The sequence below is a fragment of the Megascapheus bottae genome, chromosome 2 (genome assembly GCF_031878675.1).
Source record: "Megascapheus bottae isolate mThoBot1 chromosome 2, mThoBot2.hap1, whole genome shotgun sequence".
NCBI lineage: Eukaryota > Metazoa > Chordata > Mammalia > Rodentia > Geomyidae > Megascapheus > Megascapheus bottae.
The window spans coordinates 26,524,466-26,546,420 of NC_143510.1; the positions used below are offsets into that span (position 1 = coordinate 26,524,466).

Here is a 21,955-nt window from a genome sequence, read left to right on the forward strand (position 1 = left end):
AGGCAGGAAAGCATAGGAGACTCAACTCCAAACAGCAAGCAAAAAGGGTGAAAGTAGAGCTATGGTTCAAGTAGTAGAGCATTAGCCTTGCATGCAAAAAGCTAAGGGATAGCATCCAGGCTCTGAGTTCAAGCCCCAGTACTGGCACACATTAAAAAAAAAACTCAGTATAATAAAATGAAGCCACAGATAATGCATCACTTTTGCATTCAATCTGGGAATGAGGAGACTCAGGTGACATCAAGAAGAGCACACTCACATGCTCACAAAGGCTGGACGAATGCTTCAGCTACCATCCCTGTGGGTTCAGGGCTTTGGAAAACGTGAGTTTGTCTGGCTAGACCCCTGGTCAGAAGGAGAAGGTGCCGATTCCTCAGTACCACATACACAGAAAGTGCCGGAAGTGGTGCTCTGGCTCAAGTGGTAGGGCACTAGCTTTTGAGAAAGCCCAAGGTCAGTGCCCAGGCACTAGATTCTAAATGAGAAGAATGAAAGTCTAACAGAAAATTCTTAATTTACCAGATGCAGGTAACTCATGCTTATAATCCTAGCTACTCAGGAGGCTGAGGCCTGAGGATAGCAGTTCAAAGCCAGCCTGGGCAGAAAATTCTATGAGTTATTTATCACTACTTGACTGTCCCTGAAAACATTTACAAGAGAACAATTTCAATTTCTGTTTGTTTTGATTTGGCTTTTTTTTTTTTTAGCTTCATTGCCCAAGCAGTCTTTGAACTAGCAACCTACTGGCCTCAAGCCTCTTAAGTGCTATGATTGCAGATGTGGTCACCAGTAGCCCAAGAGAACAATGATTTTATTTATTTGCTACTGGCTGTTCAGTAAATACTGACAGAATGAACTGGCAGAATGAACATCTAAACCATCTAAGTCACAGCTCAGGGATAGAGCGCCTGACTAACCAGGCATACAGTTTTAAAAAAAAGAGAAATAACTCCTTTCTGTCTGACTTTAATGTCAAAGTCTGGCTGGCTTTGGACAGGAAAAGAATATTCCAGGCCCTTTCCCTTCTTATTGATTGTCCATTCTTTTTAACCACCCACATTTGGCTGGAATCCCTGGGCCTGGCACATGGTCAATGAGTGCTCACAGGGTGAGTGAGCCTTTTCCTTGCGTTGAGTAGAGGCAAACACAAAAGTGCATGCAGGTGGTTCACACCTGTAATCCTAGAAACGCAGGAGTCTGAGATCTGAGAATCCCCATTCAAAGCCAGCTCCCCAGCAGAAAAATCTGTGAGATTCTTATTTCCAAAGAACCACCAAGATGCCAGAAGTGGTGGTATGGCTCAAGTTGTAGAGCACCAGCTCTGAGTGAAAAAGCCAAGCCAGAAAGCCAGAACACAAGTTGAAGTCCCAGTGTGTGTGTGTGTGTGTGTGTGTGTGTGTGTGTGTGTGTGTGTGTGTGTGTGTGTGTGTGTGTGTGTGTGTGTGTGTGTGTGTGTGTGTATATATATATAAAAGAATGACAAAATGTTCTAGAAATCACCCTTGACAGAATCAAAAGATACATTTTTATCTTTCCTTTTTGTGAACCAATCATACAAATTTCATAACTCCAACCTTCAGCCTATTTTGAGATTTAAATATATGAAAATTGAGTATGGATAAGGTATGATGCACCCGATAGAGGTTATGCATGCTTAATATTTAGAGAGTCCTATGAGATAAGTGTTGAGTGTTAGCCATTCCTCAGCTTTCCCTCTAAAATATTTTGGTTATGGACTGGTAATTATTAGAGGCTCCAGAGCCGAAATGTTGGCGCTAGGACTCCTTCGTGGTTGTATAACTGTAAAGCTCTATTTTTACAAAGTATATTCTCCTTCTCTCAATCTTAACTCATTCTATATAACAAGTATCATCCTGAGTACATGGCATGAAACAGACTAACTGAAATTAAAGCCCTTGAACTCAACATGGGTCATTTGTAAGCAAAAACTTCATTGGCTGGCTGGCCAGAAGTTGTTTCTGACGTTTTGAAACAAGAACACTGGGAAAAACAGTAACTTCTCATCTTTGAGTCATTCACTTCCCAGCATTTGCTGAGCCCGGTGTCATGCTTGCCACTGAGTTGTGCCCAGGGAGTAAGAGAAACAAGGGTCCGAAGGAGGAAGCAGGAAGTGGTGAGGTGGTGAGGGAACACCCCGCAGACTGGGGAGACAGGTTAGCAGCTGGTGACATACCACAGCGGGGCCATGGTGGGAATTACCAAGGGGGAAATGCTGATATTGGCTGAAGAGTGGACAAGGCTGAGGAGAGACGTGCAGTGATTGACTTACGCGGGGAAGAAGGGAAATGGCTGGAAATGTTCTATTATTAAAGATTAGACTAACCATGGGAGGAAACTTGGCTTTCAAAGGGCCAAGCCTAAAATCAGAGAAGCGGGACAGGTGTTAAATGTAACCAGGAACCAGAGGAAACGAGCTAGAACACCCTTGTAGCGGGGGTAGCCTTGATTCGAATGGCTACTTGGGATGGGCAGGAAGTGTCCAGGATGTGGTTTGGGTAGCAGTCTGGTGGGGGGGGGGTAAGGAGGGCATTTAGGGGACCCATGTGTGAATAGGTGGCAGTTGGGGGGGTTGATGCTTAGGGGAGCAGTGTAGATTGGGGGTGTGGGCTTTCTAGTGTGCCCAGCGGTGTGCAAGTGTAAGAGCTCACTGGGGAGGGAAGAGCACATTCACAGGGCAAAGGCGAGGGGGAGGATGAAGACGAAGGCACCTGCAGGCGCATCAGAGGAGGCTCCACTGAGCCAGGGGAATCCATCCCTTTCTAGAACCGCAACCCCTGTCCACCATCCACCACTAACCCCTGGGGCGCTCCCCTGCCCTGCCCACCCCCTTCCCACCCTGAGGCGGGGCGGGGGCCCGCACTCACCGCGCTGGAGGGACCGTCCCTCCCTCAGTCCAGCCCGGGAGTCCTCCAGCTCACCAGGGCCCCCAAGGCACACAGACAGGTCTGTGCGCAACTGGCCACCGGCTGCACCTGCACCTTTGATTTTTCAATCACACTCACCAGGCCACCAACCGGTGTGGCGACTCCGACTCCCGTCCCTCTGCCTCGGCCAATCGGAAACCGCTATGCTGGCGAGCTCAGCGCGCCATGGCGACGGGTGACGCCGGCTGGGGTTGCCCTAGCAACCGGAGAACGCGCTGGCGGCACCCCAAGGCTGCAGCAGTTGGACTCTGGGTTTCCCGCTGCAGCCTTGAGGGAACCTGTCCGGAGGAACTCCACTCCAACATAGGGCACCTGAAACGAAGTGGCTGCAAAAAGAGCGGTCTCCTCATCCTGGGGGATGAAACCCCAGCTCCCCCAGACTTTGAGAAGGAACCACTGCAGCACCTCAAGTAGCACCAGACCCTTCAAGCCCACACTGGCTCAGGCAATGAGAAAAGGTGGCCTGGGATTGGACTTGGGTGAGAAGCGGTTTGGTGAATCTCTGCAGAGAAACCAGCACAGCTTTTTGAATTGCAGTAAGATAACATGACTTCAAGCCTGCAATCCTAGCTACTGGGGAGGCTGAGATCTGAGGATCACGGTTCCAAACCAACCATGAGCGGGAAAGTCTTGTGAAACTCGCCCCCAAAACTAAGTTGTAGCCCAAAAGTGGTAGAGCACTAACATTGAACAGGAAAAACAACAAAAGCCTCAGGGACAGCTCCCAGGCCACAGAACTCAAGCCCCACAACCAACCAACAAAACCCCTAAACCTAACAAGTGCCCCAGTCTTGTGCAGGAAGTATTTCCAAATTATTCCTGTTTATCTCACATACTCTTCATCTGGCAGTTATTTTTCATTCTCATTTAGACTTGTGTACAAGAAATGCCCTATAAAGCCACACAGGATGGAGCTAGGGAGGAGGCAGGGGTGAAGCCTGTGGTAGTCTTAAGACTGGCCCTTAATAACCAAAGGCCATCTCTTCAAGCTAGGCTCTACCACCCCCATCCTAACTGGAACAGAAGATTGCGTGCTCACACCCTTGAAAAATAACCTCCCCAAAGTTGATTTGAAATTATTGCAGTCACCCTTCCTTAGCGTTTCTCTGATATGAGTAAATAGTACGTGGGAGTTTGCTACTCACCCACCCTGCTCTTGGGAGTGACGTTTAATCTGGAAATGTCTACTGAGTCACTCAGAATTAAATTTTAGAGACTAAACCATCAAAACGAATGCTATCAACCAAAACACAAGCAAAAACAAAATGGTGATTTGTCTGTGTGTGTTCATGTTGGTACCAGGGCCTATGCTCTCAGCTTGCCTGCTTAGGGCTAGCACTCCACTTGAGTAAGCCTGCAGTTTGTTAAAGGTAGTGTCTCAGCCTTTTCTGGCCTAGCTGGCTGCAAACTGCAGTCCTTACATCTCCAAAGTAGGTAGAATTATAGGTGTAAGCCACTGGTGCCTGGCAAAGTTTTCTATATATGCATTAGGTAGTTTTCAACAGAAAACTCTTTTTCTTTTATCTTTCCACTTCTCTGTTAAAATAAAGAAAAAATTTACATGAATGTTCTAGCATTCCCTGACTATATTCAAGAACTGTAGGGAAGATGTAAATGGCAAGAAAGACAGTACTAGTAAGGCACCAGCTTCAAATCAGTTCCCCCCCACCTTTGGTTAAAGAATAGCACAAAAGTTTTCAAAAGAAGAGAAATATTTTTATTCCCCATCTAGAAATAAGCCAGGCTGAGACCTGAGGAGTCCAGTCGGAAGCCAGCTAGAGCAGGGATGTCTGTTGAGAATCTTCTCTCTCTCTCTAATCACCGAAAAGCCTTCAGTGGAGTTGTGGTTCAAGTGGTAGAGCACTAGCCTTGAATGGAAAAAGCTAAAGGTGCATGTCGTATCCCAACTTCAAGCCCTGGTGCTAGAAGCATAGAAATAGGAATGTGAAGACCAACCACGGGAAAGAGGTGTTACTCAGGAAGGACAAAGCCTCAGAGAGCAAGGCAGACCAACAGAAATAGGCAGCAACTCCAAATGGGTTTCTTCCCCATTCCTGGCAGAGTTCATAGTTTTGAAGTTTTAGTCATTAACAATAGCATCTTAACCCATCTTCCTTCTAGTAAGTTATGTCACTCATGAGAATCAGGAATGAAGTGTTGTACACAGGCCACATGGAACCAAGACCTGGATAGAATGTGCCACTAAGGAAAACTTCAGAGTAAAACTAGCCATTTGGAGGCTGGGAGTCTGGCCTAGTGGTACAGTGCTTGCCTAGCACCCCCAGGTTTGATTCCTCGGCACCACATCCATTGAAAAAGCTGGAAGTGGTGCTATGGCTCAAGTGGTAAAGTGCTAGCCTTGAGAAAGCCCAAAGACAGTGCTCAGTCCCTGAGTTCAAGCCCCAGGATTGGCACAAAACACAAAAAAAGTAGCCATTTGTAAGAACTCTGCCGCCTAGTTGCAAGACCAGGAAAGGGTTAAAAGGTTGGAATGCTGCCTTGTCAGTGCTCAAGAGGGTGAGAACTGGACCAAGTCAAACAGATAAAACACAAACTGGACCCTAGATTGTAAGTCAGAGCTGTCTGAATCCTATAAAAGCTTGAGACTTGGGGAATAAGACGAATGTTAGGATCAAATGGTTAAATCACTTCCCTCTGCTCCCTAACAATAAGGGAGTCCCCTAAGGATAAGGGAGTCGAGTAACCCTAAGTATACAAAGTCTATCTCATGTTAATGGTTGCAAACACAAGATGGACCAATACCTTGTTTCCTGCACATACCTGTAGTCCCCTCCCCTGCACTAAATAAGCTTGCTTATGGGAGCTCAGTGTCAGAAGCTGGCGAGTACCGAACCCCTTAATCCCTGCTCTCTTTCTCTGTGGTTTTTCTCATTTCTTTAACTCCAGAATCCCAAGTTGCAGAAAGCAATAGCCATTAACAACAAAAAAGAACAAGTCAGTTTTGTGATATGTGATGCAAATCATTATGTATCACATAGCAAAAATTTCTAGTCATAAAACAAAAGCCTGGAATCTTTTTAAAATTATCTGTATTTTCGGTATTTCCGAATCATCAAAATCCCATCATAAAACACAACCTATGCTCTGTCCAGCACAGAAACAAGTGCATATTGGTTGAAGGGAAGTGGGGCTGCTCGTGTCTGCCTCTCCCCCCACAAGCTGAAGACATGTTGCTCCTCTACTAAAGTACAAAGCCAATAGGCAACAACTTATTAAGTAGGCTTTTATTGCTTTTTCAACTTCAATAACATCTACAAAAAATAGTTTTCTAACAATTGTGAAATTTGAAAGGCAGGACTGTTCACATTATAGACTTCAGCAGAGACTTGTACTTCATGTAAATGAAAATATGAGTTCTGCAATTTAATGTTTAATTGATTTTGCATTTTATTATAAAAGTTATTATAATTAGAAAAGTCATAAAAATTGTCACTGTACTTGTGAAATTACACCAAGGTATCAAATATTATTACATAACTGAATAATAAAATTCAAACTTTGTAGAGTTTAAACATAGTAAATATACTGGAAGACACCCTCCTGACAGACCCTGCACAAATAAAACCTTGAATGATAAAGCAACACATACACACAAATCAACATGCCCAAAATGATCAAATGAACAAAACATAACTGGGGCCTGACAATTACTCCAACATGTGCTAAACAAATTCAGAAGTAAACTTCAGATGATTCCATTTCCAACTATGTTTTCCTATAATTGCTACTTATTTTACTTTTGAAGTTGAAAAACTGTAAAATCAAAATTGCCAAATGTTGCAACCTGAACACTATCTTAAATCTTGAATATATTTAAAATCTTTAAATTTACCTTCTAAAAATAAATAATTATTGAAATAAATGAAAAGGTATTTCACATATTTGTACTGTATACAATGAGGCAATCTACATAAATAATTTTCAAAAATTAAGTTATTTAATATAAACATTTTGAGTTACCATGTTTTGCTGATATTGAACTTATACATATTCAAATCTAAGCATTCAAAAACAGGATTCATAAGTTAAATGCTGTATCAGCTGACGACATAACCCTCTACATTGCAAGCCCAGTTTCAGAGAGCATTTTCCTTCTACAGATTTTAACCTGCCTTTCCAAAAGGAAAAAGTTCCAAAGCTTTTCTACTCACACAGAAACCTTGAGTACAAATGTTTTGGTTGAGAAAAGAAAACAGTATTTCTGAATAGAAAAAAACTCCTTTATGAATACATGCATGAACACATAAAAGTTTTAGATTTCACACAAGACTTGGCAAATATCAACACTGACACACCACAGCTTTAAGTAACCTAAGACTGGTAACTTCACACACACACACACACACACACCGCTTGGTCTTACACACAATAAGCTATAGAAAAAAATGTGTGCTTCACTTCTTTTGAATATCTAATATTATTTTAAATCATATAAAATCACCCTTTTATCATAAGGAAGCTAATTCATTGTTTTCTCAAAAGCTGCTATTTTAGATCTGAAACAGCAATTAAAAGAAAGTAAATTTCAGATGGTCAACATCAGGACTTATAGTCTTTGTAAACAGATATCTATAAATAAATAAAATAGGGTGGAGAAAAGAATATCCTGAGTTGGCTCTGTAGCCAGGGTGTTCAGTAGCACTAAGCTCCATTTTAAAAAATCAAGGCATCTAAGAAAGTGCAGGACTGTTTAGGTGAATTTATTTTGTAAGTGGAATATATACAGGTTTCATTATTTTGCACCTTGAGGTAAATCTGTACACAGCAACTACAACTGCTCATATATACCTATGTAAGGCAATGTTTAAAAATCAACACATAAATTATATCTTTTGCATCTTGCAATGAATACCATCCATGATAAGCACTTAGAAGAAGCGGTTAATTACTTAAAACATGAGTTACCTCCACTCTTGAATGGAGAAGCTCTATCAGATCATTTTATAATCAAGTAGTAAAAGCAGAAACCATTAGTAATAGGAACCACAGTAAAACATGGTTGAATCTAAAGTATTTTGCAAGTTATGGATTTTCTGGCACTGGATCATTATTATACATAATTAAATAAAATCACGGAAACAATATAATACCAGGTAGTTTCCAGCTTGAATTTTAAATTCACCTCCTGGAAAATAAGTTGTTAACCTTTTGATGTCCATACACGGGGAATCACAGGAGGAGACCCTCTTGCTTGGATACATCGAATCAGAAGAGCAGCAGCAGACTCTCGGGACTGTGGATGACTGTGCTACCACGAGTGAAATGGAAACCCTCACGTGGAAGTTGATAAAAGACTGTAAGCACCATGGGCAATACTTTCCACCCACTGCCGAACCTTTTTCAGGCAATACCTAACATGACAGCTACCCTTTTAAAGGAAAGCAGCTACACTTTAATATGGAAATGTGGTCTCCGATGTGAAAAATTACACTTAAGTAGCTAAAAACAGATTTAAAAACATTTCAGAATTACTAAAATATCAGCTTTTGACTTTTCTCATGATCTTTTTAAAGATCAGTTTCTTCATACTTTTGTTCTTGAATCAAATGACTAAGGAGCAAATGAATTTCATCTAAATGTTTTCAATGTTCATTTCACCATCTTCACTGTAGCTTCATAATATTTGCTACAATTTTGTAAACTATTTTCTGCCAACTCAGTTTCAGAACCTCATTTGGCCCTGTAGACTTAACAAGAACAATATTCATTGACTTGTGGGAGCTAAAAGCATAAAAAAAATTGAAATGATTTGTTAGAAGGTAAAAGGGTAGCTCAGAAAGACTAAAAAGCCAGATGCTAACACAGAACAAGAACTGCATATTATCAATCTGAGCCATACACAAAATGCCAAATTTTCTTTTACAATACAAATATGGCAGTGCTTTATATTACAAATGCAAATAAAATCTCTTAACTGCCTTCAGATAGTAAGCATAAATGCAACTGAGCACCAAGCATTTACATTTAATCTGAATTTATCTTTTCAAATTTTGTATAAATTTAAGCATAGAATCAAAGTATTTTAAAATAAATTTGCAAGTAACTTATTAAATACAACCTATCCAACAAATAACAGAAAATGAAAGGCAATTCTTAAGAAAATAATACTGATCATAAACCCACAAGAGAATCACGACTCCTAATCATTTTAATCATCCTATTAAATAGAAAAAAATACTAACTTGAACCTGATACAAATTAAAGCATTTAAATACAGCAAAAACAAAGAACAGATTGGGACTTAGGACTTTCAGAAATATGTGAGTATTTAGAAAAATTTCTACAAAGTAACAAAACTTTACTAGTGCAAACGGTCATTTTACAGCTTGGAAGATCCATAAGGTCACGAGTGGTATGGGCAGTACATCAGAGGTCACCTACAAGGTCAGCTGTCTGTCTATAAGGAAGCTTTCTTTTTTTTTTTTAATTACTAGAAATCATAATTAAGCATCGTAATTCCTATCCAGAAGCTTTCCACTCTTGATGTTGACCTCTGGCCAAAAAGAACGCCACCTCTTGTGAAACATGATGGTATCCACGTAAGTGGGGACACAGAGAAGCCAGGCCTTGCCATTTCCCAGCATTATCTGCAGACTCCCCTGTTCTCTCTAGAAAGCACTAACCAGGTCAACAAACACATGAACATTTTAAGAACTCAAGTATAAATTATATACATGTATCACTTAAGGCTGCTGTAACTGCCACTGAGGAACAAAGAAATTTAAGAAACACAGATTAAATGTATTCTTCATATCATTCTACTGCAGAACATAAAAGCCTTTTTTCCCCCAACAGAATAAATATTTGAATGTACCTCACTTTTAAGAGACCGAGACATTAATATATAGTTTCCATGGTGCCCGTAACAAGCTTCAGATAACTACTTCAAAACACTCAGTAGTCATGTATATAAATAGCATGACACACAATATTGTTATACACAGTGACATCACACATTATATAGAGAGTTATATATATCCATATATAATTCCTTTTGGCTCAATTCTATAATGAAGTTTCAGCATCCATGTATTTCTTTGATGGCTCATCTTCAAAATTTATTGTCACACTCACAGGCTTTTCAGGGCTGTTTGAAAGAATGAAGGACAAAATATTAGAAGAAATACTAAGTCAGAATATGGCCAACAATAACTGAAAAAGACTGTAAAGTTCTGGCTGCACTAAATGGTCCAAAGTGACAAAAAAGTTTCTGAAAACGTCAAAGACTAGGGGGACATATGTGACTCAAATAGTAGAGGCTCTGCCTAGAAAGTGTGAGTCAAAATAAAGATAAATATTTAAAAAGAACAGAGCCCAGTTTAGAAAATTAGAATTCAAGACACATGAGAGATTGATTAGAAAAAGAAATTCCAGAAGAAGGTAATAAGAGTGACAGAGAAGGCTTGGCAATTATTTCCCAGAGTCAGAGCTCACAAAGACAGCAACTGAACAGAAATAGGTCTGTGGTGGCCTGCCTGCCATATTGATCTGATGCTCAATTACAATGTACCAATACCGAACATAGCACTATACCTCAAAGAAATATGTGCTGAATAAAAATGCCTGAGTAAGCACTTTGTAGAACAACACTTTACTCCTTCAGAGAGCTAAGGATTAAAATTCTAGTGCTATTAAAATAGAATTCCTGAAGTTTCATATAAAGACCAAAACAGGGGGCTGGAAGTTGGGTCTAGTGTTAGAGTGCTTGTCTATTATGCATGAAGACCCTTGTTCAATTCCTCAGTACCACATACATAGAGGGAAAAAAGCCAGAAGTGGTGCTGTGGCTCAAAATACTCAGGCCCTGAGCTCAAGCCCAGGACTGGCAAACTGGCAAACAAACAAACAAACAAACAAAAGCAAAACTACATTATCAAATGCAAGGAGCAGGATGCAGAAGCTTTCACACATGGAATATTGGAAAGCTAATCATTCTTTTTTTTTTTTTTTGGCTAGTCGTGGGGCTTGAACTCAGGACCTGAGCACTGTCCTTGGACTTTCTCAAGGCTAGTGCTCTACCACTTGAGCCACAGCACCACTTCCAGCTTTTTTCTATGTATGTGGTACCGAGGAATCGAACCAGGGCCTTCATGCTTGCACTCTACCACTAGGCTAAACTCTCGGCCCCTCATTCATTCTTATAATGTAATAAATTTCCTCCAAAATATCTTCAGGGAGAATGCTTGCCTCACTTGAAGAAATGATATGCTAAAATAATACAAAGAAGGAAAACAGCTATATTTTCATTTTATTCTTGGACCTAAATGATCTTTATATATAGTTTGTAACCTTTTTGATGTCATTTATTATAAAGTAGCTGCTCAAATCCTTTTGCAATATGCCACTATAAACTGAACAATTACAAAACAAGGCATGAAGAGCACAGGGCTGTTATCTACCTCGGGCTGGGCCTGGTCGCCTTCGTGTTCTCGGCATTCATGGCAAGGGCCTTCCACTGGGCCGTTCGGGCCATTTCATCTGATATGTTAACAACGGAGGGGTCAATACTGGAGACCAAACACTTTTTGGTTAGTAATCAACATTTGCAAAAGCATTAATAGTCATTCTTATGAGCTAATAATAATTTTCTTTACGTTAAAACTGAGAAAACCTTGCCATGCACTTAAACCAATGAAGATCTAGTCAAAACATCACCACCTTACAAAGGCCCTCTCACAGCAAATCCCAATTTTCCACCAAAACTCAAGAGTGTAATGAATAAAGAGGACTTATACACAGGACATTGCTTCACAATTTGTAAGCAGTATTCTAACAATCCTTGGCTACAAATATATTATTAACTAATGTGTTCATTAAATCTAAATATCATCAAAGCAATCAAGACATTTCATCAAATAAACATAAGAAAAAAATAAGGAAGACACCTTTCATTGGGAAAAAAAAAAAGAATAGCTGGGTATGGTGGCATAATCCTAGCTACTCAGGAGGCTGAGCTCTGAGATCTCGGTTTAAAGCCAGCCCAGGCACTAAAGAGTCCCTGAGACTCTTATCTCCAATAAATCACCAGAAAACCATAAGTGGCACTGTGGCTCAAGGAGTAAGATGGTAGCCTTGAGCTAAAGTGCTCAGGGACAATGCCTAGGCCCAGAGGTCAAGTCCTACAACTGACAGGAAGGAAGGAAGGAAGGAAGGAAGGAAGGAAGGAAGGAAGGAAGGAAGGAAGGAAGGAAGGAAGGAAGGAAAAGCAAAGCAAAGAAAAGAATGATGGGAAAGACAATTTACAGCTTTATAAATTCCACCTTTCAGCTGACATCTAACTTTTAGTGTCATTGTTATTTTCTCAACTGTAGTAAAATCAAAATAAGTACACTGTCAACATACAGGACAAATTCATTCTACATCTTGTAAGAAATACTGCAAATGACTTCAAGACCCCAAATCTCAGAATGAGCACTTTTAAAGCAGAATGGTGTTTGAAATTTGCAAAACTGCAGAGCAGACAGACATGGTCACTGAGACCATCTAGGTACACCTCTACCCTGCCACGCCTTGCCCCTCACTGTGTTTACCCTGAGGAAGCACTTCATACTTGTTTGGCCACTTCAAATAACTGGAGAAAGGAATTCCTAACAAAGTTTTTTTAACTATCCTAAATAAGAAAGGGTTGCATAAATAGAAAGGAACACCTTTTAAATAGTCACGTGCCAGGCCAGGAGTTTGGCCTAGTGGTAGAGTGCTTGCCTAGCATGTGTGAAGACCCAGGTTCGATTCCTCGGTACCGCATACATAGAAAAAAGCCGGAAGTGGAGCTGAGGCTCAAGTGGTAGAGCTCTAGCCTTGAGAAAGTCCAAGGACAGTGCTCAGGCCCTGAGCTCAAGCCCAGGACTGGCAATAAATAAATAAATAAATAAATAAATAAATAAATAAATAAATAAATAAATAGTTATGTGCCACTTTACTTCAAAATATAACAAGATGGGAAAGACTGCCTACCTTATATAAATTACACATCCTAGTGGGCTTTCATTTTAAATATGTTCATATACTAGCTCATTTGGTCTTTATGTCAAGGAGTCTAAAGCTATTTAGGGAGTAAAATTGTGGCAAATAAAAAATTAGCAATTGCTTGGCATTCTTGATGTTCAATTTTTTAAGCAAAACTACACTAATCATGACAAGACAAAAATTCAGACATCCATCTGTTTCATTAAAAAGTAGACCACACATATTGCTTATACTGTAATTTGTGACCATCACACTGAAAAGGCACTGAAGCAGGAGAGAAAGTGGAAGCACTATTGACCATGATGGACCGTGGCTGCCATTCTTGCCACAGGCACATCAGTGAAGAAGCTGATGAGGTTCACTGAATACCCACTGTGCTCCAGCTGGACACACTAGGATCTTATATTTGGCATTTACCATATGCAAAAGATTTGAGGGAAAATTGTAAAAAAGTAAAATTGACAAGCCAGGAGTGTAGCCTAGTGACAGAATGCTTGCACTGCAGGCACAAAGCCCTGAGTTCCTTTTCTTGGTACCACATACACAGAAAAAGCTGGAAGCGGTGCTGTGGCTCAAGTGACAGAGCAAAGTGCCCAAGGACAGTGCCCAGGACCTGAGTTCAAATCAGACTGGCCCCCCACCCCCCCAAAAAAGTAAAATTGACAAGAAAAAGAAAATACAGCCATGCATCAGTAGCTCATGCTTATAACCTAGCTACTCAGGAGGCTGCGATCTGAGGATCCTGGATCCAAGCCAGCCTGGGAAGGAAAAAAAAAGTCTTTGACACTCTTACTTCCAATGAACTAAACTACCAAAAAGCTTGTAGTGGAACTATGGCTCAAGTGGTAGAGCACTAGAGCCTTTAACAAAGAAGCTCAAGAAGAGCTCCAGGCTGTGAGTTCAATCCCCAGGATTGACACCAAAAATTAAAAAGCATGGAAGAAAATTAATGAATTTATTATCACAGCTTAAAGACACGAATAAATCCAAATGTGATTGCCATAAACTTTAGAAGTTAAAATGAAAAAACAAAGGCGAAAGCAAGTTACAAACAAATGAACATATCAACTGGTTAGGGAAGAAACCTCTGTACATTCACTGATTCTCTACTATAAAAAGCCAGTCAGAAATGGAACAGAGCTGCAGACTCAAAGTAATGCAACATCACAGCTTTTTAGTCTTGCAAAGCTAAAACAGTTTGTATTTCCCAGCCTTCATATCATTCAGTTTTATTAAATCAATTCACTAAGATAGAAACCTGTTAAATTTTTTTTATGGCATGAGCTCTCTCTCACTGTACCTGTGGTAATAGGAGAGCTTCAGGGCCTCTGAACTCAGGTACACATCCAAAGGTTATTGGAAAATGGATTACAAATGTCTTAACCTCCAGCAAACACTAAGTCTAGCCCAGGTGAAAGGCAGAAATGAAAAGAAGAGAAATAATCTAAAACTTGTACACTGATTTGAAACTTCATCTGATGATAGAAGGATAGATGAGAATTAAGCCTTGTTGGTTTGGCAACAGCAAGTTAAGGCCATGGTGAAAGCCTGGCTTTTCTTCTGTGCCTGCCTGTGAATAGAAGGGAAAGGATGGAGAGACTTCCTTCCGAATTGCACAAAGCTCCCTTCACTTGACATGCCCAACTCAGATTAACCACCTCTCACTCATAGACTTGACGTGGGCATAATACATACATTTTACCAAATAAAAGTCATCCCTCACCTGTATTTTAAGGCCTTCACTGGAATTTGCAAGAGACTTCCTCCTTCAAATGGAAGGTGCACGGTGTCCTCCTCCTCCTGAAGCATCCGCTCAGCCTCCTTGGAGCACAGACATGACATTAATTTTAAATAGTATCTGCAAATGGATCAGCACTGTCCATGAAATTACCCAGCATTTCTTGAAACTCAGTAGGGCTATGTGGTTCAAGAAAACAAAAACTTACTGAATGACATTTTTGGAGAGACTCCTTAAAACGAACATGAAAATAAACTTCATTTTGCTTTCTGCCCCTTCCTTTGTCCTGCTGCCTCAAATGATAGCTGGAATTGGCAGCCATTTGACTTTTGAGACTTCTCTGACATGGGCTAAGTGTGGTGGCACAAGCTAGGAAGATTACAGTTCAAGGCCAGCCCAAGCAAACAAGCAGAAAACAGTGGTGCATGTCTGTATTCTGAGCTGAGCTATGTGGAAGAGGAGGGAAGGGACATTATAATCTAAGGCAAACACTAGGCCAAAACATGAGACGCTATTAGGAAAGTAGGTGAAGCAAAAGTGGGTGCAAATGTAAGTTGTAGAGCATCTGTCTAGCAAGCCTGAATTCAGACCCCAAAACAAATAAATAGAAATTAGTAACTTAAAAAGCACATTTAGCCAGGTGCCAGTGGATCACACCTGTAATTCTAGCTATTCAGAAGGCTGAGGCCTGAGGACCATGGTTTGAAGCCAGCTAGTGCAGCAAATGTTATGAGATTCTTATCTCCAATAAATACTCAGAAAAGGCCAGAGGAACCGTTGTGGCTCAAGTGGTAGAGCGCTAGACTTGAGCAAAAAAGAAGCTCAGGGACAGTGCCAAGACCCTGAGTTCAAGTGCCAGGACTGGGGGAGGACGGGGTGCACAGTATGGTGTCACTGAACCATATTCTAACTCAAGCAGGAAGTAGTAAGCACTTTTACCATTGTATAAATATCTTATTGAATATCATAGCCCTAAGTTTTGCTGAAAGGCAAACATAACAGTCCCTGCCCTTTATAGGATTCTTTAAGTTACTATTTGGTTTAAGATTAAGTGAGCTTCTTCAAATTACAACAGTATCTGCTACTTGCTACAAAATATAAAACAAGAAAATGTAAACCTACAATGATTACTTTTACCTCTTTTTCTTTTTTCTTTTTGTCATCTTCTTTCTTTTTCTTACTTTCTGGCATGAGATCATCAAGCCAACTAAGTTCTCTCTTTGTGAAACACAGGTCCATGAGCTTGCGTACAAAGACTAACGCAAGAACCTTAAAAATGGGAGAGAAATATTCAGTTTCATATAAAACACAACAAGAGTAAACAATTTATTCTTCTTTTTTAAGAGGAAAGAATTTATTAAATCTTATAAACAATGGGAAAATTATTCACATACTTTTAAAAAAAAAGAAAAACAAGCTAGAAGGGGAGAAGAATAGTTACCCTCTGTACTTCCTATAAGGATTGACCAGTTTTTAAAAATACTAGTAGCTACTTCAAGCATGAGGGATTTTAACTTCTGTTGCATGGAAGAACAAGACACTTCAGGATGATCATATTTTCAGATTCACATGATGACTTTAATAACCTCTTCAGTAACTCACTATATCCCTATCTTTGCTTTTGTTATACTTGGGCTCTTTCCTCCTTTGGTTTTGGGTGTGTGTGTGTGTGTGTGTGTGTGTGTGTGTGTGTGTGTGTGTGTTTTTTGGCCAGTCTTGGGCTCAGGGCCTGAGCACTGTCTTTGAGTTTTCTCAAGGCTAGCGCCCTACCACTTGAGCCACAGCAACACTTCTGGCTTTTTTCTATGCATGTGGTACCAAGGAATTGAACCCAGGTTTTCCTGCATGCTGGGCAAGCACTCTTACCAGTAAGCCAAACTCCTGGCCACTGAGGCTTGAACTTTACGTGGGCACTGTCACTTAGCTTTTAACTCAGGTGGGCATTCTATCACTTGAGCTACAGTTCAACTTGCATAATGCAGTAACTGATGGTTAATTTTGCAAAGAGAATAAGGAAACATTCCTTCAATAATTTAGTAAATTATATAGATTTTGTCATATATGTCAACTACAGCTTAATAACATTTTAACTACTAGATCTGTCAATTTGTGATATATTGAAGCACTTCGTTAAGGGACTATATTTATTCCAGAAATGACCTAATTTCTGTTGTTTACTAAATATCAAACAGAAAACTCTTTATCCCAAGCACTAAAAAGTTAAATTTTAAAAATAAGAAAATTCAGATTGGAAAGTAACTATTTAAGGCACAGAGATATAGCTTAAGTGATAGAAGGCTTGCCTAACAAGTACAAAGCCCTGAATTCAAACCCCAACAGCATCCAAACAAAAAAGGAAAGCAACCGTTCCATTACTAGAAACACTTAAGCAAGTAAGACTCTTAGAATGTATCCAAGTCAGTTCTAAGTTTGAAAAGGACTGCCCACAGTAGTACTGAGTGTGAAACTGAAACAAAGGGTACCATCATGGGAAACACGACTGCAGCCGCTGATGCTTTGATCACCCACAGCAGAACCAGACAGGTGAGCTGCACCACAGTGAAGATGTGCACCTTCCACAGAGGCACGTAGCGGAGGTAGATGAGGTCGGGCTGGTGCTTGGCCGGCATTCCAAATAACTTTATACGATCGAAAAACTGGATGAAACAAAACAAGAAGACATGAAACCATTCCTACTTTTAAGAAAATCACAGGATTACACTCAAGGGTTTTGTATTCAATTTATACTAATTCAATATAATCATCAAAACATTTATTTGAACTATTTCAATTCATCAAAAAAAAATCTATAGCAAATCTTAAGACAGATTATATAACCAAATGTGTAAGTCTTATTTTCTAATATGAACAATAAATAAATACTAAGACACCATCACAAATTTTATAAAAATGACTTGAGGGAACCATTACCAACTTTTTACTCACTGAAAATGAAATTATCTAATCCTTTGATTGGGAGGGTTTAATCATTACGTATACTACTTTTCCCCCTGTCCTTAATCTAACCCTAAGTTTGTGTCTGTACCCTAAAGATGGCTAAAATATGTACTTAAGTGCTATTTTCCTGTTACTGTGCCATATAAATTTCCTTTCCTTGCCCTTTGGGAGGAAAAAAAGAAAATGAAGAAAATGAGGGAGGGGGTGAAAGAAATGTACTCATTATCTAACTTATGCAAATATAATCCTTCTCTATATCACCTTTGCAGTAAAAAAATAAATAACTTTTTTAAATGGAAATGAAATTAGCCAGGCACCAGAGGCTCACACTTGTAATCCTAGCTGTTCAGGAGGCTGAAATCTGAGGAATGTGGTTTTAAGCCAGCCCATGCAGCAAATTCCATGAAACTCTTATCTCCAATTAAGCACTCTTGCCCACCCACTAATCCCCAAAAGAAACACTTCAGAAGTGGAGCTGTGGCTTAGGTGGTAGAGTGCTAGCCTTAAGTATAAATGCTCAGGGATGTGCAAGCTCAGACAAAAACAAAATAAAAGGTGAAAAGCAAATTAGAGGGAAATAAATACCTTGATCATTCTGAGCCTTATAGTTCTTCATTTTTAAATTGGAAATTTAATGAGCCATACCCAACTCACAAAACTGGAGGCTGAGATCTGAGGATCATGGTTTGAGACCAGGCTGAGCAGAAAATTCTATAAGACTCTTTTCTCCAACTAACCACCAAAAGCCTGAAGTGAAGGTGTAGATCATGTGGCAGAGTAAAAAGGTGAGAATGCAAGGCCCATGCACACAGACTCCACAAAAATCAAGGATTTCAGTGCCAGGAGCATGGCCGACTGGTAAGAGTGTTTGCCTACCATGCACAAAACCCTGGATTCATTTCCTTGGTACCAACATACACAGAAAAAGCCAGTAGTAGTATTGTGGATCAAGTGGTAGAGCCCTAGACTCGAGAAAGCCCAAGGACAATGCTCATCCCCTGAGTATAAGCCCCAAGACTGGGGGGGGGGGGGGGGAGGAAATCAAGGATTTCTTAACCAACAGGGAAGATGTCAAAGACTGTGCTTTTTGCTTTGCCCATGTCACTACATACCAGTTAGCAATTTTGGACAACATGCATTTGTGAAGAGAGGTGGTTAGTAATCTAAGTGTCTCCCCCACCCGAAATTATGCTAACATTAAGAATTTTATCAACTTATTTTCCAGGAAGAATAGTAAATTAATCAAATAGAAAAATGAACTAACTGGGTTCTAGATTTGGGCCTAGTGCTTGATTACCTGGCAACCTCCAAATATCTATTTTAGTTGGAAATTTATCCTTTTCTTCCTTCCAAATCACCGTTTTGAAAATCAAAAATGTACTAACTCTTACAAATCACATTGCGACAAAATGTGAGGTATTCTCTGTTGACAGGAAACTAATATCTACCTTGTCTTTTCAAGGCTCAAAATGGTGTTCTGTAGCCCCTTTCCCATCCCAACCCTTTAGATCCTCCATCTCTCTACATTCACCTTCTGAGAGCTTAGGAGACCCTTCCAACCCTTCACTGACTCTAAAACAGAAGACTGTGTCAAGTTCACTTCCTCATTCGTTGAGGTAAAAAGGTGTAGTGAGTAATAATGCCTTTGTAAAGATCAATTTGATGCCAGCCATTAGAAAAACTAACCCACCCTCAAAATATAAAAAAGTTGAGAATAAGTTACTACCATCATAAAAACCACTTCTGCACATTTAAAATGGCTATAAGTTTTTCTACAAAAATCAGCAAATTAAGACTTGCCTGGATTCCTTTCAATGAAGAAACTCCCATATAAAGGAAAACACCGTACAGAACTGGCATTGGAATAAACTGTAAACAAAATTATTGTAATTAGAACTCATGCTACCAAAACAAGTTCACAATTTTGAGTACATAGATACAGAAGTGGCAACTAGAATAGAGCGACCAAGGGACAGAACTAAAAGATTCTTCAGAAATGAGCAGTAGACCAACTAAACACTGTACACAGAAGAAAATGCTCAGAGTTGCAAACACTAGTCTTTTATAAAGAGGATGGTCAGTGGTTGGAAAGAAAAGCTCCAGAAAGTTCCATCATGGAAGCCATAGCGGGAACAGCTCTTGGCACCTCCCACAAATGCATGGCCTTGATCTGTGTTGCCGTAGAGACAGAATCTACGGCAAGCAAAATGTCTAAATCTCAGTTTCCCCATCTAAAAATACAGAAGGCCTTTCTAAAGATTAAATGCAATCACACACATACACACACACACCAAAAAAAAAAAACAAAAAACAAAAAAAAAAACCTGTGAAGTGCTTAGAAAGATGGGCCCATTGGAAGAGCTCAATAAACATTTTATATCTTTCTTGAAAGAAGTCTTGAGTCTGTCTGTCTGGCTGTCTCTCTCTCTCGCTCTACACACACACACACACACACACACACACACACACACTCACACACACGCACTGATTTAATCTTAGCTTCTTTGATTCCTTCCAGGGAGATTTGAATAGGGAATCCTGCTGTCTTATCACTTACAAAATGTGGCAGAGTATCCACTAAAGTGTGAAATAATATCATCCCACCTAGTGGCTCTCAATCTCACTGCACAAGTGAAGTTATCACAATAACCACAAGGATTATAACAGCTGATAGTTTGGCTCAAGTAGTAGAGCACCTGCCTGGCAAGTGCAAGGTCATTTGTTCGAAACACCAGGACCATAGAGAAGAAAATGGAGAAAAAAAAAAAAAGAGGGAATTAAGAATCATATCTAGCTAGGTGTGGTGGCTCACGCCTGCAATCCTAGCTACTCAAGAGGCTGAGATCTGAGGATCAAGGTTCAATGCCAGCCCAGGCACAAAAGGACCTGAGACTCTTATCTCAGTTAACCTCTAGAAACAGGAAGTAGGGTTTGGCTCAAGGGAAGGGTGGTAGCCTTGAGCCCAGGCCAAGATCAAGCCCCATAAGCCACCCCCCCAAAAAAGAAAAAGAATTATATCTATCTCCTTCAAAAGTCTTCCTCCTATGCCATTTAACCTTCCTATGCCCTGCCCTCCAGAGAGAGGTACAAGTGATCTAGTTTTATGTAAATGAAATCATGTTTCTCTCCCTTCCTATGTGTATACATATACGTGTATATATATGCACATACATATGTGCATACGCATATGCATACGTGTATATAGACATACACATATACATACATGTAGGGGTATTCTCTGAATACTAGGAATGAGACTGAATACTGTCAAAGGAGACTACTCACAACTATGAAAACGCAACAAGAAAGTAAAGAGTATGGGGAGTATGATGCAGGAGAAATCGACAGGAATATGGTGTTAACACGTATGAACATGTAATACCTCTCTCCTCCATAACTAATAGAAAGCCAATTTGAAAAACAAACAAAAAAAGCCCTGAGTTCAAATGACAGGGAGGAAAAAAGAAAAGAAACAAAGTCTTGGGAGAGTGCTTTTGGAAAGTAAAATAAAATATGGAGTCTAACAATGCTTTAGATGGCTCTTCATTTTTTACATGACCTTTTCTGGCTAAATGAAACACTTAGACAAAGAGCTATTTGTCAGAGGGGTTGATCTGTAAGAGGCTGTGTTCTTGTAAAATTGCACTAAACATTTACTTTTCAAATAAATTGAGCACTATGTTGGAATCATCTCTTTCCTTATCTTTTCATCAATTTGTATTGTCAAGCTCATGCAAGTGGATAATCACATGTTCTATTTAGCATTGTTTCTGAAATCTAACTCTATAAGTACTTGGTGAACTAAACGGCCACATAAAGTCCCTCATAGAAGGCCACGGAATTCTCACGTTTAGCAATAAATTTTTTGAGGAGACTAGAGGCACAGACTCTAGTCCACACTGGTAAAGTACTTGCCCAGGAGTTCTGAACCTCTGGATATGCAATCCAAAGGAAGGAGAGGAGAGGAAGACAATAAGAAGATAAGAAAGGGGAGAGGAGAGAGAAGAAGAAAAAAGCAAAACGGGGCGGAAGAGGAAGAATTTTTTTTAAAGTATATATGGAAGGAAGAAAAGAATGAAAAGAATCTAAAGACATTCATTCAACACAAGAAAGATAAATTATTTACTACATAGTTACTTTTTAAATCTCTAGAATCTGTACAATATAAATAAAAGCATGATTGCAACTAAGCATTCTTAACTCTTCCAAAACTATGTAGCCCTTGATTCAAAAGCCTCTTTAAATTATTTTTTAACATGGAAACATTTGTCACTGAAATGTTTACTCTATTAAAAAATTTACCAAATTATCATTTCCTGTATTTCAA

The 21,955-nt window shown here is 39.8% G+C and overlaps 2 protein-coding genes across 9 annotated transcripts in view; both read right to left on the reverse strand.

The window, feature by feature from the left end:
- Positions 1 to 3,075, reverse strand: part of Nek10 (NIMA related kinase 10) — a 134,265-nt gene extending 131,190 nt beyond the window's left edge. For 5 of the 6 annotated variants that reach the window (XR_016533408.1, XM_090322467.1, XM_090322493.1 and 2 more), the window contains exon 1: positions 2,886 to 3,002. The gene's annotated coding sequence lies outside the window, so the exon portion shown is untranslated. Of the gene's footprint in view, positions 1 to 2,885; positions 3,003 to 3,023 lie in introns of those variants that run through there. The other variant, XM_090322485.1, reaches the window with a different exon arrangement.
- Positions 3,076 to 7,350: 4,275 nt separating this feature from the next.
- The window catches only part of Slc4a7 (solute carrier family 4 member 7), an 80,934-nt gene continuing 66,329 nt past the window's right edge, over positions 7,351 to 21,955 (reverse strand). For all 3 annotated transcript variants that reach the window (XM_090322525.1, XM_090322510.1, XM_090322519.1), the window contains 6 exons: positions 19,429 to 19,497; positions 17,154 to 17,327; positions 15,808 to 15,939; positions 14,656 to 14,753; positions 11,366 to 11,473; positions 7,351 to 10,053 (listed from right to left, as the gene is read on the reverse strand). In XM_090322525.1, coding sequence (XP_090178651.1) covers positions 9,972 to 10,053; positions 11,366 to 11,473; positions 14,656 to 14,753; positions 15,808 to 15,939; positions 17,154 to 17,327; positions 19,429 to 19,497 — 663 coding nt within the window. In that variant the 3' untranslated portion in view covers positions 7,351 to 9,971. The remainder of the gene's footprint in view (positions 10,054 to 11,365; positions 11,474 to 14,655; positions 14,754 to 15,807; positions 15,940 to 17,153; positions 17,328 to 19,428; positions 19,498 to 21,955) is intronic.